Genomic DNA, 17,202 nt, shown 5'->3' on the forward strand with positions numbered 1-17,202 from the left:
GATATTCACTTTCTCTCCTTTTTCTTCTCCCTCCCTCACTTCACTTTAAGGTGTGTGTGTGTGTGTGTGTGTGTGTGTGTGTGTGTGTGTGTGTGTGTGTGTGTTAATGTAGATTCACCTCAGGAGAGGATTATTATTCATGTTTTACACTGAACATCCTCGTTTACATAATCCGTGTGTGTGTGTGTGTGTGTGTGTGTGTGTGCTCTGAGACATTCTTGTCTCTCATTCATTCTTCATCATTGTCTTTGTGATTTCCATCTCTCTCTCTCTCTCGCTCTCTCTCTCTCTGCAGGTGCTGTGTATCTGGAAGGTGGGTTAGAAGAGGCCAAGCAACTGTTTGGCAGGCTGCTGTTCAACAGTGAGGTGTGTGTGTGTGTGTGTTTGTGTGAGTGTGTGTTCATTTGTTCCTCGGGACAAATTCCAGTTCAGTCCTTGTAAATAATCAAGTAGCCAAATACATATAAGTATACGAGTATGGAGATTGTCGTGAGTACAGGGGGAAACAGATACACAGATTGCTATACGTGTGTGTGTGTGTGTGTGTGTGTGTGTGTGTGTGTGTGTGTGTGTGTTACAGGACATGAGGGAGGTGTGGCTCAACTACCCGCCTCATCCACTACAGGTGCTCTCTCTCTCTCTCTCTCTCTCTATCTATCTATCTATCTATATATATATATATATATATATATATATATATATATATATATATATATATATATATATATATAAAAAATCTAAATAAATAAATACACACAGTCATGTGGGAAAAGAAAGTACACCCTCCTTCAATTCTGTGTTTTTATTTACCAATTTTGTGGTCCTTACCAACTTCTATAAACACATATCGGGCAACAACAACAACAAAAAAAACACAACAGATTTTAATATGTAGCCGATTTTAAAAACCCGTCGGATCATCGCCTTAATCAAGTTAAATATGGGTGTATTTTAGTTTCGGTCTCAATGATGTGATCAGGTTTGCGTAGCTGAATGGCGGAGTCGGGCAGTGTGAAGGCGGAGTCTGTGGAAGGGGGGTATGGCGGCGCTCTCACTCCGAGGCCTGGCTCGACAGCGATCCGGAATTAGACATATCGTAGGAAGGAACATCTTGCATGATTTATGTGACCCTGGGGAATTTGCGGTGGTTTGAGTGGGGGATGTGGGGCATAAGAGACACGCAGGCCGGCCAACGTCTCATCCAGAGACGAGATGAACAACGCTGGGGTCGAGGAAACGCAGCAGTCTGTGGGAAGAGGTGAAAATAACAGAACCGTGGAAAGTGTCAGGAGACGAGAGAAACGAGTAAAGAATCAATAGAGGGTGGTGAGACTACACACCAGAGAGAACAGGGGAATGTACCGTGCGTCGTGCCTGGTGTGTGTGTGCGCGCGCAGGGTCAAGGTCGGGGACGGTGGACGCCGAGGTAGATACGAACACAGAGGAGACAGCTGGAACTAGCAAACCTACTGCAGAACCTGAGGGAACTTAAATAAATTTGGACATATTGAAGCCAGAGTAGGACCTTGAGAGAATTGAGCCTAGCAGAACCAAAGTACAACCGAGACAGACTAGTGTACTGAAACTACAGCAGACCCTGAGACAACGGAGTCCGCTGAAACTACAGCAGAACCTGAGACAACGCAGTCTCCTGAAACTACAGCAGACCCTGAGACAACGCAGTCTCCTGAAACTACAGCAGAACCTGAGACAACGCAGTCTCCTGAAACTACAGCAGACCCTGAGACAACAGAGTGTACTGAAACTACAACAGACCCTGAGACAACAGAGTGTACTGAAACTACAACAGACCCTGAGACAACGCAGTCTCCTGAAACTACAGCAGACCCTGAGACAACAGAGTGTACTGAAACTACAACAGACCCTGAGACAACGCAGTCTCCTGAAACTACAGCAGAACCTGAGACAACAGAGTGTACTGAAACTACAGCAGACCCTGAGACAACAGAGTGTACTGAAACTACAGCAGACCCTGAGACAACAGAGTGTACTGAAACTACAGCAGAACCTGAGACAACAGAGTGTACTGAAACTACAGCAGAACCTGAGACAACGCAGTGTCCTGGAACTACAGCAGAACCTGAGACAACGGAGTCCACTGGAACTACAGCAGACCCTGAGACAGCTAGGCCTACTGAAACTACAGCAGACCCTGAGAAAACGGAGTCCACTGAAACTACAGCAGAACCTGAGAAAACGGAGTCCACTGAAACTACAGCAGAACCTGAGACAACATAGTCTCCTGAAACTACAGCAGACCCTGAGACAACAGAGTGTACTGAAACTACAGCAGAACCTGAGACAACGCAGTCTCCTGGAACTACAGCAGAACCTGAGACAATGGAGTCTCCTGGAACTACAGCAGACCCTGAAGAACCACTACTCCGTAACCCAGTAATCCAACAGAGAATGCAAAGCGACGAATCCAAACGGTCGGCTCGAGCGGTTCCTCAGACCCAGACTGGCGGAGCTCGGACATTTCTTCAGTTCTTTTGAGGTTCTTGGAGACCTGAACGGTTTCTGCGTCCTCCTTCCAAGCGCCGTCTTTGTTCGCGATGTCTCAAGACATTTTGATTGATTTGGAGGTTGGATATGACCGGACGAGATGAAACCACGGTTATGAGCTTTTCTTCGAGCAGTAAATGGGAACTAGCTGCAGGTCGGAACTCAAATAGTAAGTTTGGAACCGAGGGAACGTGGGATGAAATCCCCTTCACTGCGGTAACGACGAGCGTACGCCGTGGAATTTATTCACATTATCCAGTTGTGTACATCGGCGCTCCTGGGTACATTTTTGCACGCTCCGTCATTTCTAGGAGAAAAAACGGACTCCGTAAACATCTCTGCAAGTTTATAAACGCGACTGCCGAGAGCATCTGCTCCTTCTCAACCCCAAGCCCGTGTCATTATCTAGCAAAATGCCATTAGCCGTAATGATGTGACAGCTGGCATTTGGATCGGCGCCGTTAATTAAGGACGCTTCGTCGAGGAGGAAGACTGGGGAATTCTTTCACCGGGCGAAACGAGGACGAAAGGAGCGCGACTTTGCCAGCCTCCACCCAATTAAAACGTTGCCTTTGAAGCGTTGTTAGTGCCGCGTGACGGGCGTCTGACGTGACGTGACGTGACGTTCCGTTCTGTACCGTCGGGTGAAATTCGGATTTTAGAATGAACAGGAATGGAAGATGGCTCAGTGAATCACGGCAAGACTTCGCGAGGAAGAGGAGAAATACGCGGGTGTAACTATAAATCATTAGCGTGAACGAAGTTAAAACGCGGTACAGGGGTACGCGGTACGGGGGAACCCGGTAGGGTAGTCGTTGTGTTTGTGTGAAGTTAATTCGAGTGAACGATGTTCCAGGTGCAGGAGCCGCTGACCGACAGACAGCTCATCGAGTCGTCTCCCGTCCTGCAGAAGCTGACGGACTTCGAGACGGCCATCGGAGTTTTCTTCACACACGTGCGTCTGCTCGCACGAGCCTTCACGCTGCGCACCGTCGGCTTCAACCACCTCACGCTGTAGGACACACACACACACACACACACACACACACACACACACACACACACACACCTCGCGCCTGAAGTGTAAAAGCGTAACAGGAGAGAATCAAATATCACACTGATTTAACAGAGTGCTAACCTTCTCTCTCCTTCTCTCTCCCTCTCTCTCCCTCTCTCTCCTTCTCTCTCCCCTTCTCTCCCCTTCTCTCCCCTTCTCTCTCCTTCTCTCTCCTTCTCTCTCCCTCTCTCTCCCTCTCTCTCCTTCTCTCTCCCTCTCTCCCCTTCTCTCTCCCTCTCTCTCCTTCTCTCTCCTTCTCTCTCCCTCTCTCTCCTTCTCTCTCCCTCTCTCTCCTTCTCTCCCCCCTTCTCTCTCCTTCTCTCTCCCTCTCTCTCCCCTTCTCTCTCCTTCTCTCTCCCCTTCTCTCTCCCTCTCTCTCCTTCACTCTCCCTCTCTCCCCTTCTCTCTCCTTCTCTCTCCCCTTCTCTCTCCCTCTCTCTCCTTCTCTCTCCTTCACTCTCCCTCTCTCTCCTTCTCTCTCCCTCTCTCTCCTTCTCTCTCCTTCTCTCTCCCTCTCTCTCCCCTTCTCTCTCCTTCTCTCTCCCTCTCTCTTCTTCTCTCTCATTTGCTCTTTGTTTGTATCTCTCTCTCTCTCTCTCTCTCTCTCTCTCTCTCTCTCTCTCTCTCTCTCTCTCTCAGAGGTCATAATCAGAGGATGGAGTTTTTGGGAGATTCCATCATGCAGCTCGTAGCCACTGAGTATCTGTTCATCCATTTCCCCGACCATCACGAAGGCCATCTAACGGTGTGTGTGTGTGTGTGTGTGTGTGTGTGTGTGTGTGTACATGTACATGCTGAACACTTGCACCACAATAATGATATTATTACGACAAGCAGCCTGAACACACACACACACACACACACACTGCCGACTACTAAATATTAGATTTGTACAAATGAAAATGTACTTTTGATGAACTGCAGCACAATGTTTTCAGAGTACACACACACACACACACACACACACACACACACACACACACACACACACACACACACACACCCCAGATCTCCATCAGAAGCCACTCTAGTTGTTGTTATGATTTCCCTTATGGCTTGATGCAGGCTTTTATGATTATTTATTTATTTATTCATTTTCTTTCCGTTCTGACTTTTAGCATCTCTGCTGTCTGAGTACATCTCTCGCTCGACTCTAATAAATAAATAACGGACAGCGTTTGTTTTTATTTCATGTTACGTTCGTAATTGAGTTCTGTTCCCCTGCATCAGCTGCGTTCCGGCTGCTTTAACGTGAGACGCGCTGTGCGTTGTGCGTCGTGTGTCGTGGTGATGTTTGTGTGTCAGTGTTGTTACGATAAAACCGTCACGCTTTGTATAGTTGTTTATTTTTTGGCATTTTGTAGTGTGTTATCAGGGCTGATGGGATTCGACTCCCTGTGTGACGTCAACAAGGGCACATTAAAAACGTGTGTGTGTGTGTGTGTGTTTCAGCTCCTGCGCAGCTCGTTGGTGAATAACAGAACACAGGCGAAGGTGGCGGAGGAATTGGGGATGCAGGAGTATGCAATAACGAACGACAAGACCAAACGACCTGTCGCTCTGCGCACCAAAACACTAGCCGACCTGCTGGAGTGTGAGTGCGCGCGTGTGCGTGTGTGTGTGTGTGTGTGTGTGTGTGTGTGTGTGTGTGTGTGTGTGTGTGTGTGTGTGTGTGTGTGTGTGTTATCTTAAATTACTTTAAGGTAAATAAAAAGCTAGGATGAATTAAATGAAAATTAAATCACTGACATGTACACACACACACACACACACACACACACACACACACATGCACATCGACTGATGACTAAACAGTCTTTCTCCCTTACACACACACAGTCTCTTCTGGATCTGACTGATTTCTCTGGTGGTCTTGGGTGACTGAAGGGTTATCATGAACGGTGTGTGTGTGTGTGTGTGTGTGTGTATAGTTTGTGTGGTGTGTATCCCAGCAGCCACAGTGTTGTGTGTGTGCGTGTGTGTGGGGCGCCTGGAGCGACAGAGCAATGAATGATGACGAAGTCTCTCCTCTCACACACGACCTGAATATTTCAGCAAGCGGAGAGATTTCAGAGGGAAAAAAATGGAGGAGAATGCAGAGAGGGGGAGGGAGGGAGGGGCATGTGGACCTGACCAATTGACATACGCGTTATCATCTTTGTGAAGGGAGGGAGTAGGAAGGTGAGAGAGCGAGAGAAATGGAACGGAATTAGAGAAGGAGTTATGGAAGGAGAGCGAGGCGCCGTGGCCGTGAGAGGAAGAACGAGCAGTGACCTCGACCCGGAGCAAGCGGACTAACATTCTGAAATCAACTTCAGTTTCACAAAGAAAGCCCGTCCTGGTCTTTATATAAGTACGGCTGGATACATACTGAATTATTTCTCGTTCAGTTATGTTTCAGAAGTGCCGATCAGCACCTGCGTTAGACTGAGAAACACTGCCATGTTGTAGGACACCGTAATCAACACCAAATCCGATCAAAACTGGACCTGAAGCCAAACCAAAATATACAGACCCGGATTAAAAATGATGAGTACCAAGAACCAGGTTAAAGCTCTGAGTAATGATAGCCAGACCGAAGGGTAACGAGACCCAGACTACACCTGGGAGTAATGAAATACAGAACAAAGAGTGATGAAACCCAGAGTGATGAAGAGCAACAGGATCCGGTCCAAAGCTCTCAGTAACCAGACCCAAACTAAGCTGTGAGTAACGACACCCAGACTGGAGCTGTGAGTAACTAGACCCAGACCGGAGCTGTGAGTAACTAGACCCAGACCAGAGCTGTGAGTAACTAGACCCAGACCGGAGCTGTGAGTAACTAGACCCAGACCGGAGCTGTGAGTAACTAGACCCAGACCGGAGCTGTGAGTAACTAGACCCAGACCAGAGCTGTGAGTAACTAGACCCAGACCGGAGCTGTGAGTAACTAGACCCAGACCGGAGCTGTGAGTAACTAGACCCAGACCGGAGCTGTGAGTAACTAGACCCAGACCGGAGCTGGGAGTAACTAGACCCAGACCGGAGCTGGGAGTAACTAGACCCAGACCAGAGCTGTGAGTAACTAGACCCAGACCGGAGCTGTGAGTAACTAGACCCAGACCAAGTTCTGAGTAATGACCCCCAGTCCAGAGCACGGAGTCAGTTAACGAGACATCTCTCGGTAACACTGCGCCCAACTCTTTGTCTTGAACTGGATCATCGGGCCTGTCACTCGATCCCGAGGCCCATTCTATCTTCTAAGCCCTGAGTAAATCCAAGACGATGACTCTTAAGATCAAGAGAGAGACGACTCAAATGGACGCTCTGCATGACCGCCCAAGACTCTGTTTTCTCCCAATTTGCTCAGCTGACATTTCCACCCACTGTCCATCGTATATCCGCTCCCAACCGGGGAGGGTGCATCCAAACACGTTCTTCCTCAGAGAGCCAGCCACGCCATCTTTTCAGACGGGTTCTCATGCAGGGCAGTGTAACACAATCTATAAGGCTACATCTGCACTTTCCCACATACATGAGCTCACAGATGCCCAAGATTGTCCCGTGATGGGAGAGAGCACGCCCCTCCCACCCAGAGACCACGGGCGGTATTGCTCTGTCCACGGATAGCCGTGGCGTCGTGGGGGTCCGAACTAACGGGGGTCTGGATGATCGAGCGAATACTTTTCTGATGCACCACTAGCAGGTCTCGGAGTAATTCTAACCAGTCCCAGACGATAAGAAAAGAGTCTCCTTTAATGGTGTATTGATATCGTATTAACCATCTTCATTTCAGCAATGATGAAACAGACTAATGGTATTAAAACGACGATGTAATTATGACCATTTCCTCTTCTTTTTTTTTTCAGCTTTCATTGCAGCACTTTACATAGACAAAGACCTCGAATACGTTCACACGTTCATGAACGTCTGCTTCTTCCCACGATTAAAGGTACGTTCGTGTCCACCTGCAAAAAAAAAAAACAGACCGATGTCGAGACACGTTCTCATTAGTGAGTGCTCTGTCCGTTATGTGTAGCCCGCTAGACGGTTAAAGTCCTGTCGGGAGGTGTGTTTCCACCACAGGAACCTTCTTCAGGAAGAAACCGGTTATATATTTATTTACCTGCCCATAGTCACAGGAACCATTTCAGCTCCTGATCCCGAGTCGGTACGTTTCTGCGGACGTAGAACGATCAGAGGGCGGAGCTTGGAATACCGATTGACCCATACGCGAGCTCTGCAGAACGTTTAATAGTGTTCCTCACCGGTTGGGCTTTTCGGTCAGCTTGCGCTGAAGAAATGTCCTTGTGAATGAGCCTGAAATGTGCGGTTATAATTTGATTAGCATTTTACGTTGCTTGCTATAGAAATAATTCCTTATTCGTGATATTTTTTTTTTTTTTTATCGTTAGCTTTTTAATTAATTTAATCCAAAACTACAAATATTATGTAAAAAAAAAAAAGAAAAAAAATTAATCTAGCAATTGTTTGGTTTTGACTTAATTTGGGTGGATGACTGGTCAAACTAGTACACTAACTGTGCTACTTTCTTATCGAGAGGTGGGTGGAGAAGACTTGCGAGAGCTAGACAACAGTTAGAACAGGTTCCTTTCCCTTCCCTTTTTTTAGCCTGGCCTGGATTTACATTCTCTCTCTCACACACACACTTTCTTGCTAGTCCATGCTAATTGCTTGTCTGTTGAACGTCTCTGGAGAGAGAAGGACGGAAGTTCAGAGCGACATCGCCATGACCCCGATTTCCATTTAAGAGAAAAAGCGACAGAGAGAAAAAGATGCGTCCGCTTCTCCTTCAGGAAAAAGAAAGGACTTTATCCTTTTCCCCCTCCTCCTCTTAATAGGGGAAGAAAAAAAAAAGAAGGTCAGTGGTGTCCATCCATCGTGAAAACTTAACAACTTCCTCTCAAACACTGAGAGGACACTGGGGGCTGGAAAGCAGCTAGGAATGAAGGACAGAGGGCAGAGCGTCTGAAGGTCGCAACAAGTATTAGGCGTGTACGGGGAGAAGAAAGACAGAAAAGCGAAGCGGGGATGGGGTGACCTTGCGAAAGTTGTTTCAGACTGAGCCGAGAAAGAAAAGACGAATAATAAATAAATAATCATGAAGAAAAAAAGAGAAAAAAAGAGTGAGTGTAGTGATGATGGGATTGGATGATGGAAATGGAGTGGGGTGAAGAGATTGTGGGTTTGGGGAGATGGTGGGGTCGAAGTGTAGGCGAGATGGAGAGGTTGGAGAAGTGCAGGGATCGGAGAGTTGGAGAGGTTGTAGGAGGATGGACAGCTGATTTGGAAAGATGGAGGGTTCAGAGAGATGGAGGTGTTGAAGTCAGGGGGAGAGGGAGGTTGGAGAGATGGAGGTGTTGAAGTCAGGGGGAGATGGAGGTGTTGAAGTCAGGGGGAGAGGGAGGTGTTGAAGTCAGTGGGAGAGGGAGGTTGGAGAGATGGAGGTGTTGAAGTCAGGGGGAGAGGGAGGTTGGAGAGATGGAGGTGTTGAAGTCAGTGGGAGAAGGAGGTTGGAGAGATGGAGGTGTTGAAGTATGGGGGAGAGGGAGGTTGGAGAGATGGAGGTGTTGAAGTAAGGGGGAGAGGGAGGTTGGAGAGATGGAGGTGTTGAAGTAAGGGGGAGAGGGAGGTTGGAGAGATGGAGGTGTTGAAGTCAGGGGGAGAGGGAGGTTGGAGAGATGGAGGTGTTGAAGTCAGGGGGAGAGGGAGGTTGGAGAGATGGAGGTGTTGAAGTCAGGGGGAGAGGGAGGTTGGAGAGATGGAGGTGTTGAAGTCAGGGGGAGAGGGAGGTTGGAGAGATGGAGGTGTTGAAGTCAGGGGGAGAGGGAGGTTGGAGAGATGGAGGTGTTGAAGTCAGGGGGAGAGGGAGGTGTTGAAGTCAGGGGGAGAGGGAGGTTGGAGAGATGGAGGTGTTGAAGTCAGGGGGAGAGGGAGGTGTTGAAGTCAGGGGGAGAGGGAGGTTGGAGAGATGGAGGTGTTGAAGTCAGGGGGAGAGGGAGGTTGGAGAGATGGAGGTGTTGAAGTAAGGGGGAGAGGGAGGTTGGAGAGATGGAGGTGTTGAAGTAAGGGGGAGAGGGAGGTTGGAGAGATGGAGGTGTTGAAGTCAGGGGGAGAGGGAGGTTGGAGAGATGGAGGTGTTGAAGTCAGGGGGAGAGGGAGGTTGGAGAGATGGAGGTGTTGAAGTCAGGGGGAGAGGGAGGTTGGAGAGATGGAGGTGTTGAAGTCAGGGGGAGAGGGAGGTTGGAGAGATGGAGGTGTTGAAGTCAGGGGGAGAGGGAGGTTGGAGAGATGGAGGTGTTGAAGTCAGGGGGAGAGGGAGGTGTTGAAGTCAGGGGGAGAGGGAGGTTGGAGAGATGGAGGTGTTGAAGTCAGGGGGAGAGGGAGGTGTTGAAGTCAGGGGGAGAGGGAGGTTGGAGAGATGGAGGTGTTGAAGTCAGGGAGAGAGGGAGGTTGGAGAGATGGAGGTGTTGAAGTCAGGGGGAGAGGGAGGTTGGAGAGATGGAGGTGTTGAAGTCAGGGGGAGAGGGAGGTTGGAGAGATGGAGGTGTTGAAGTCAGGGGGAGAGGGAGGTTGGAGAGATGGAGGTGTTGTCAGGGAGATGTAGTATGGAGGGATTTGAGAAACGAATGTTTTAGAGTGATGGAAGGGTCGAAATGAGGGAGATGGAGAGGTTGGAGAAATGCAGGGATTAGAACGATCGAGGGGTTGAGATGGAGGGATTAGACGAGTAGGAAAGATGGAGTGGTTTGGAGATGTATGGGGAGGGGAAATGGAGTGAGTGATGAGGAGAGATGAATAAGGGGTAAATTTAATAAAGCGATTATTAAATAAAAACTCTAATGGAAATGTGTCTAAAGGAAGAAACGCAACTCGCGGACAGAGCAAGATAGAGATGGAGAGATGAAGTGGAGATGAACTAAAGAAGAGAATGGATGAGAGAGAAGTGCATGGTGAAGGAGGACTAAAGCAGAGAGGAAGGAGAGAGCGAGACGATGGAGAGATTAGAGGGGCGAAAAGGTGTAAAGTGATGAGAGGAGAAGCTGGAGATGGAGTGAGCTGCAGATCATTTCAGATTAAATGAGGCTGAAAAATCAAACGGATAAAAAAAAGAGAAAAGGGAATTAGAGAAGAGGAACGAGATGGAGGGATACGAGGAGAAGAAAGCTTTCTAAAAAAAAAAATGAGCAGAGAAAAGAAAGAACAAGATAGATGAGAAATAAACGGCCAAAGAATCGATTTATTAAAGAGGACGGAATAAGAAGAAGGGGAAAAAACGAAACCTGGAGAGAAAATAAACGAGTGAATAAAAAGAAGGGGGAAAGACAGAAAGAGGGGAAGGAAAGGAAGAAATGACCGAAGAAAGAAAGGACGTGTTAACGAAGGTTGAAAGGAGGAAGGAAGGCGAAAGGGTAGGAGAGGTAAGCGGAGGAGGAGTGAAAGGATGAGAAGGGATGGAGGGATGATGGAGACGTGCTCGTTAGTGGAACAAAGCTTTATGAATCTATATTCCTGTGCGCTCTCCTCCTCCCTTCACCCCGGGCGAGCGCTCCGCCTTAATGGAATCGTCTTCAGAGACGTGATTACCTCTGAGGACGCGTGTGTATCCGACACACACCTGCATTTATGTGTGTGTGTGTGTGTGTGTGTGTTGCAGGAGTTCATCCTGAATCAGGACTGGAATGATCCAAAGTCTCAGCTCCAGCAGTGCTGCCTCACCCTGCGCACCGAGGGCAAGGAGCCCGACATCCCACTCTACAAGTACACACTCGCTCCCTACCTCGCTCCCTACCTCGCTCCCTACACTCGCTCCCTTCTCTCGCTCCCTTCTCTCGCTCCCTTCTCTCGCTCCCTACACTCGCTCCCTTCTCTCGCTCCCTTCTCTCGCTCCCTACATTCGCTCCCTACCTCGCTCCCTTCTCTCGCTCCCTACACTCGCTCCCTTCTCTCGCTCCCTTCTCTCGCTCCCTACACTCGCTCCCTACACTCGCTCCCTACACTCGCTCCTTCTCTCGCTCCCTTCTCTCGCTCCCTACACTCGCTCCCTTCTCTCGCTCCCTACACTCGCTCCCTTCTCTCGTTCCCTTCTCTCGTTCCCAATCTCGCTCCCTTCTCACGCTCCCTTCATTCGCTCCCTACCCTCGCTCCCTACCCTCGCTTCCTACACTCGCTCCCTTCTCTCGCTCCCTACCCTCGCGCCCTTCACTCACTCATTCACTATTCCTTTCTCACACTGGATGACGGATTGCGTTAGTGTTTAGACGTGGCCGTGAGGTGCAGGTGTTCCGTTCCCAGGTGCGTGCTATTCTCTCGTTATTTCCGTTGCCGTGTAAGCCGATAAATGGTCAAGGGTCGATTTCAAGTCCGGAGAGCTCTCGCTGCCGGCGAAGCACGGCGTCACTAGGCCGGAAAATCCGAACAAACCCGTCGAGAGCTAGCACGAACGTTATGCGGGGCCACGTCAACTATTCCGGTGCGTTCTTAATAACGTTCGGAATACCCCTGGAGAAAACACCTTCCCAACGTTCAGCCGGATCAAGACCGTCATCAGTCGAGAGAAGACGTAACCCGTCTGGAAGGTTCTGAAGTGTGTAGGCCTATAGTGTTTGCACAGATTCAGCCAAAGCCTTCAAAACTCTCTGGACGACTTGTTCCAGAATGTTCAGGAAGGTGTTCTCCGACCGGCCGAGTCAGTCACGTCCGAGTGAAATCCGGGCGAAACTGAAGACCCCAAGAACAGCAGGAAGTAAAGACCTGGCGGAGAGAGCATCACCAGCGAAGAACCCCGGCGTCTGGTGGGTTCCACGTGTTCCAGACTTCACCCGGTCAGTCACACCGTAAAGACTTTGCTCCCGAGTTTTAAAAATGAAAAGCCGAAGGTCTTGTGTGTATCTGACTAGTTGTTTTGTTCCCTCGTTCCTGCTGAAGTCCTCTGTATTTGGACGGGAATTGTCACGGAGTGCCCTTGAGCTCCCGTGACCTTCACTCCCTCCCTCCCTCCCTCGCTGTGTTTACCCTCGTCTCTCTCGCCCTCTCCCCCGCTCGCTCGCGCGCTGTCTCTCGTTCTGTCATGTCCTGCACTCAGTTACGTTACAGCGCTAATTAACACACAATTACATGGTTATTAACTAACAGACAGATGTTGAAAGGGGGGGGGGGGGCGGCGCAGCAGCAGCTGCATGTGATGGAAGGATAAAGGAAAGATGATTTTGGTTTTAAAACAGTTTGGAAAACCCCCCTTTCACGGCTGAGCGTTAATAACTAATTAATAACTGATTCAAAATCACTGGGTAATGATATTTTACTGTCTGTCTCTCTCTGTCTGTCTGTCTGTCTTTCTCTGTCTCTCTCTGTCTGTCTGTCTGTCTGTCTGTTTCTCTCTCTCTGTCTGTCTCTCTCTGTCTCTCTCTCTTTCTGTCTCTCTCTCTCTCTCTCTCTCTCTCTCTCTCTCTCTCTCTCTCTCTCTCTGTCTCTCTCTCTTTCTCTCCCTCTATCTGTCTCTGATATTTATTTGTCCCGTCTTTCTCTCCGTGCCCCTGCAGGACGCTGCAGACAGTCGGGCCGTCTCACGCTCGCACCTACACGGTGGCCGTGTACTTTAAAGGCGAGAGGATCGGCTGCGGGAAAGGACCGAGGTAGGACCCAGGTGTTAGCGGTGTCCCCGTTCCTCCATCTGCTGAGGGTGGAGATATGGGGCATGGGGGGGTGTGGCCACATTACTGTATGGGTAAACAGGAAGTGATGCAATCTGGCGTGTGTAAAGAAGAACCGAAAGAGCGAGGGGGAGGAATGCATGTGCTTTAACGTCGTCTTTTTTCTTTTTCCATGCAGCATACAACAGGCCGAGATGGGAGCCGCCATGGACGCTCTGGAGAAATGTAAGCTCTTCCTTCTCCTCCTCCTTCTTCTTCTCCTCCTCCTTCAGCTTTTATTCCTCCTCCTCCTCCTCCTCCTCCTTCTTCTCCTCCTTCTCCTCCTCCTCCTTCAGCTTTTATTCCTTCTTCTCCTCCTTCTCCTCCTCCTCCTTCAGCTTTTATTCCTTCTTCTCCTCCTTCTTCTTCTCCTCCTCCTTCAGCTTTTATTCCTCCTCCTCCTCCTTCTCCTCCTCCTTCTTCTTCTCCTCCTCCTTCAGCTTTTATTCCTCCTTCTCCTCCTCCTCCTCCTTCAGCTTTTATTCCTTCTTCTCCTCCTCCTCCTTCTTCTCCTCCTTCTCCTCCTCCTCCTCCTTCAGCTTTTATTCCTTCTCCTCCTCCTCCTCCTTCTCCTCCTCCTTCAGCTTTTATTCCTCCTCCTCCTCCTCCTCCTCCTTCTCCTTCTTCTCCTCCTTCTCCTCCTCCTCCTCCTTCAGCTTTTATTCCTTCTTCTCCTCCTCCTTCAGCTTTTATTCCTCCTCCTCCTTCTTCTCCTCCTTCTCCTCCTCCTTCAGCTTTTATTCCTCCTCCTTCTCCTCCTCCTCCTTCTTCTCCTCCTTCTCCTCCTTCTCCTCCTCCTTCAGCTTTTATTCCTCCTCCTCCTCCTCCTCCTTCTTCTCCTCCTCCTCCTTCAGCTTTTATTCCTTCTTCTTCTCCTCCTCCTCCTTCAGCTTTTATTCCTTCTTCTCCTCCTCCTTCTTCTTCTCCTTCAGCTTTTGTTCCTTCTTCTCCTCCTTCTTCTTCTCCTCCTTCAGCTTTTATTCCTTCTTCTCCTCCTTCTTCTTCTCCTCCTCCTTCAGCTTTTATTCCTTCTTCTCCTCCTTCAGCTTTTATTCCTTCTTCTTTCTCTTCAGCTTTTCGTTCTCCTGTTGTACTTCTTGTTTTTAGCTCCTCCTACTCCTCCTCTTGCTCCTTCTTCTGCTCCTGTTTCTCCTTCTTCCTCTTGGCTACTATTTCCCCCCTTCTTCTCCTCCTTCTTCTTCAGCTCCTCAGTCCTCACCTTCTCCCCGTCTTCTTTAGCTTCTCTTTCTCCTCCTCCTATAATTCCTTCTTCTCCTCTTCTTTTGTTAGTTCATCCTTCTTTATCTCCTCTTCACTCTTCAGCTTCTCTTTCTCCCACTCATCCTCCTCCTTCAATTTCTCCCACTCATCCTCCTCCTTCTATGGCTCCTCCTCATTCTCCTCCTCCATGTTCTTCAGCTCCTCCTCCTTCAGCTTTTCTTTCTCCTCCTTCTAATTCTCTCTCCTCCTGCTTCACTTCCTCCTTCACCCTCTTCTTCTTCTGCTCCTCCTTCTTCTCTTTAGTCAGCTTCTTTCTCCGCCCCCTTTTCCTCTGCCTTCGGTTCCTTCTTCTCCTTCTCCCCTTTCTTTGCTCCTCTTTCTTCTGTATATCCTTTTCCTGCCTCTTCACCTTCTCCTCCTGCTTCTCCTCCACCTCCTCCTCCTCCCTCCTCTTTCCATCTCATCATGCAGCCTTACTGATGGACAGCATCTACTTTAAGCGAGTGTGAGGAAACACAAACGCTGCAGAATTACAGGCTTCAGTGTGACAGCTTGAGGAAGCAGATGAGTCCGCTCTCTCTCTCTCTCTCTCTCTCTCTCTCTCTCTCTCTCTCTCTCTGTCTTTCACCTTCTTATTCTGTCGCTGTTCGCGTGTTTTTTTGTTGCTGTAGGGTTGATTGATATTTGCTCGTTTCTGGTAAAGGAACATCTGTGACTTTTCATCTGAATAAATTAGTGATGCAGCCTTGATAAAGGTCAGCTGACTTTAATCATCTTCCTCTCTTCCACTGTTTCTCTCTTCTCTTTTTTTGCTCTTTCTCTGCCCCACCTTTTCTCTCTCTCTCTCCCACCCTTTCTTTTTCTCTCTCCCACCCTTTCTTTTTCTCTCTCTCTCTCCCCCACCCTTTCTTTTTCTCTCTCTCTCTCCCACCCTTTCTTTTTCTCTCTCTCTCCCACCCTTTCTTTTTCTCTCTCTCTCCCACCCTTTCTTTTTCTCTCTCTCTCCCACCCTTTCTTTTTCTCTCTCTCCCACCCTTTCTTTTTCTCTCTCTCTCCCACCCTTTTTTCTCTCTCTCTCTCTCCCACCCTTTCTTTTTCTCTCTCTCCCACGCTTTCTTTTTCTCTCTCTCTCTCCCACCCTTTCTTTTTCTCTCTCCCACCCTTTCTTTTATTCTCTCTCCCACGCTTTCTTTTTCTCTCTCCCACCCTTTCTTTTTCTCTCTCTCTCTCTCCCACCCTTTCTTTTTTTCTCTCTCTCTCCCACCCTTTCTTTTATTCTCTCTCCCACGCTTTCTTTTTCTCTCTCTCCCACCCTTTCTTTTATTCTCTCTCCCACCCTTTCTTTCTCTCTCTCTCCCACCCTTTCTTTTTCTCTCTCTCCCACCCTTTCTTTTTCTCTCTCTCCCACCCTTTCTTTCTCTCTCTCTCTCTCCCATCCTTTCTTTCTCTCTCTCTCTCTCCCTCTCTCTCTCTCTCTCTCCCACCCTTTCTCTCTCTCTCTCTCTCTCTCTCTCCCACCCTTTCTTTTTCTCTCTCCCCCACCCTTTCTTTTTCTCTCTCTCTCTCCCACCCTTTCTTTTTCTCTCTCTCTCTCCCACCCTTTCTTTTTCTCTCTCTCTCTCCCACCCTTTCTTTTTCTCTCTCTCCCACCCTTTCTCTTTCTCTCTCTCTCTCTCTCTCTCTCTCTCTCTCCCACCCTTTCTTTTTCTCTCTCTCTCTCCCACCCTTTCTTCACACCCTCTTCCTGTCATACTCTTCCTCTTCACCCTCTTCCTTTACACTCCCCTCCACTTCATGCTTGTCTGTCTCACTCTCCTCTCTCCTCTCTCCTACTGAGGTAATGTTATTAAAGAGGTTCTAAGTTATAATACTCGAGCCAAAGTTTCTCGAATTATAAGAAGATTACTGAAGAGAAATTTTTAAAAAAGTTTTATTGAAAAAAAAATACATACAACAATCCTAGCACACCGTTTCTCATCTTATAACCGTGTTCCATGATGTATCGACCGTATTCTCGCGGACCTGGACATCCGTCGTTCGGGTTCATTTCCCCCGCTTGTCGTGTGCCTCGTTGCAGATAACTTCCCTCAGATGGCCCATCAGAAGCGCTTCATCGAGCGGAAGTACCGTCAGGAGCTGAAGGAGATGAGGAGAGAGCGAGAGCGGCAAGAGCGAGAGAGCGACGATGCCGAGGACGCTCGCAAATGAAGAAGGAAAGGATCTCACACACACACACACACACACACACAGTATAATAATCAGTTGTGGACTCAATCCATCGTTTACAAGATGGCCGAAGAGACCCAGCCGAAGGGAACACCGCCGAGCGCACGCAGCCTCCTGTCTATTTGGTTTATACCGTTATTTTAAATAAAATGTGTTTTTTTAATGAACTAATGCATCAATTGTGAGAAAGCTATTATAAATAAATCATGCAAACGCCTCAGAAATCGTCCGAGTTCTTTTATTTAACACGTTTATACTTCTTTCAAAAGTCGAAGCACATTTTTGGACGCGTCAACGCTGGCATGGACGCGACGCTGCGGTAAATCCCCCGAGTGCTGCTTCACACCCGTCCTAACGTGCTTGTTCTTAATCAGCACCTCCTGATACTGTATATACACTGCACCTCGGGTGGTGATAAAATGAACAGTAGTGTTTAATAAGCGGAGCTGGAAGCAAACTCCGAAAACTCGTTAATCCATT

At 48.6% G+C, this 17,202-nt stretch overlaps 1 protein-coding gene across 4 annotated transcripts in view; it reads left to right on the top strand.

Moving 5' to 3' along the window:
* The window catches only part of drosha (drosha ribonuclease III), a 38,875-nt gene extending 21,936 nt beyond the window's left edge, over nucleotides 1–16,939 (top strand). For 3 of the 4 annotated variants that reach the window (XM_053685069.1, XM_053685071.1, XM_053685070.1), the window contains exons 22-31: nucleotides 296–366; nucleotides 581–625; nucleotides 3,383–3,540; nucleotides 4,223–4,328; nucleotides 5,036–5,177; nucleotides 7,432–7,514; nucleotides 11,241–11,344; nucleotides 13,126–13,218; nucleotides 13,415–13,461; nucleotides 16,574–16,939. In XM_053685069.1, coding sequence (XP_053541044.1) covers nucleotides 296–366; nucleotides 581–625; nucleotides 3,383–3,540; nucleotides 4,223–4,328; nucleotides 5,036–5,177; nucleotides 7,432–7,514; nucleotides 11,241–11,344; nucleotides 13,126–13,218; nucleotides 13,415–13,461; nucleotides 16,574–16,704 — 980 coding nt within the window. In that variant the 3' untranslated portion in view covers nucleotides 16,705–16,939. Of the gene's footprint in view, nucleotides 1–295; nucleotides 367–580; nucleotides 626–3,382; nucleotides 3,541–4,222; nucleotides 4,329–5,035; nucleotides 5,178–7,431; nucleotides 7,515–10,443; nucleotides 11,166–11,240; nucleotides 11,345–13,125; nucleotides 13,219–13,414; nucleotides 13,462–16,573 lie in introns of those variants that run through there. The other variant, XM_053685072.1, reaches the window with a different exon arrangement.
* The last annotated feature ends 263 nt before the right edge of the window (nucleotides 16,940–17,202 follow it).

The sequence above is a fragment of the Ictalurus punctatus genome, chromosome 13 (assembly GCF_001660625.3).
Source record: "Ictalurus punctatus breed USDA103 chromosome 13, Coco_2.0, whole genome shotgun sequence".
Lineage (NCBI taxonomy): Eukaryota > Metazoa > Chordata > Actinopteri > Siluriformes > Ictaluridae > Ictalurus > Ictalurus punctatus.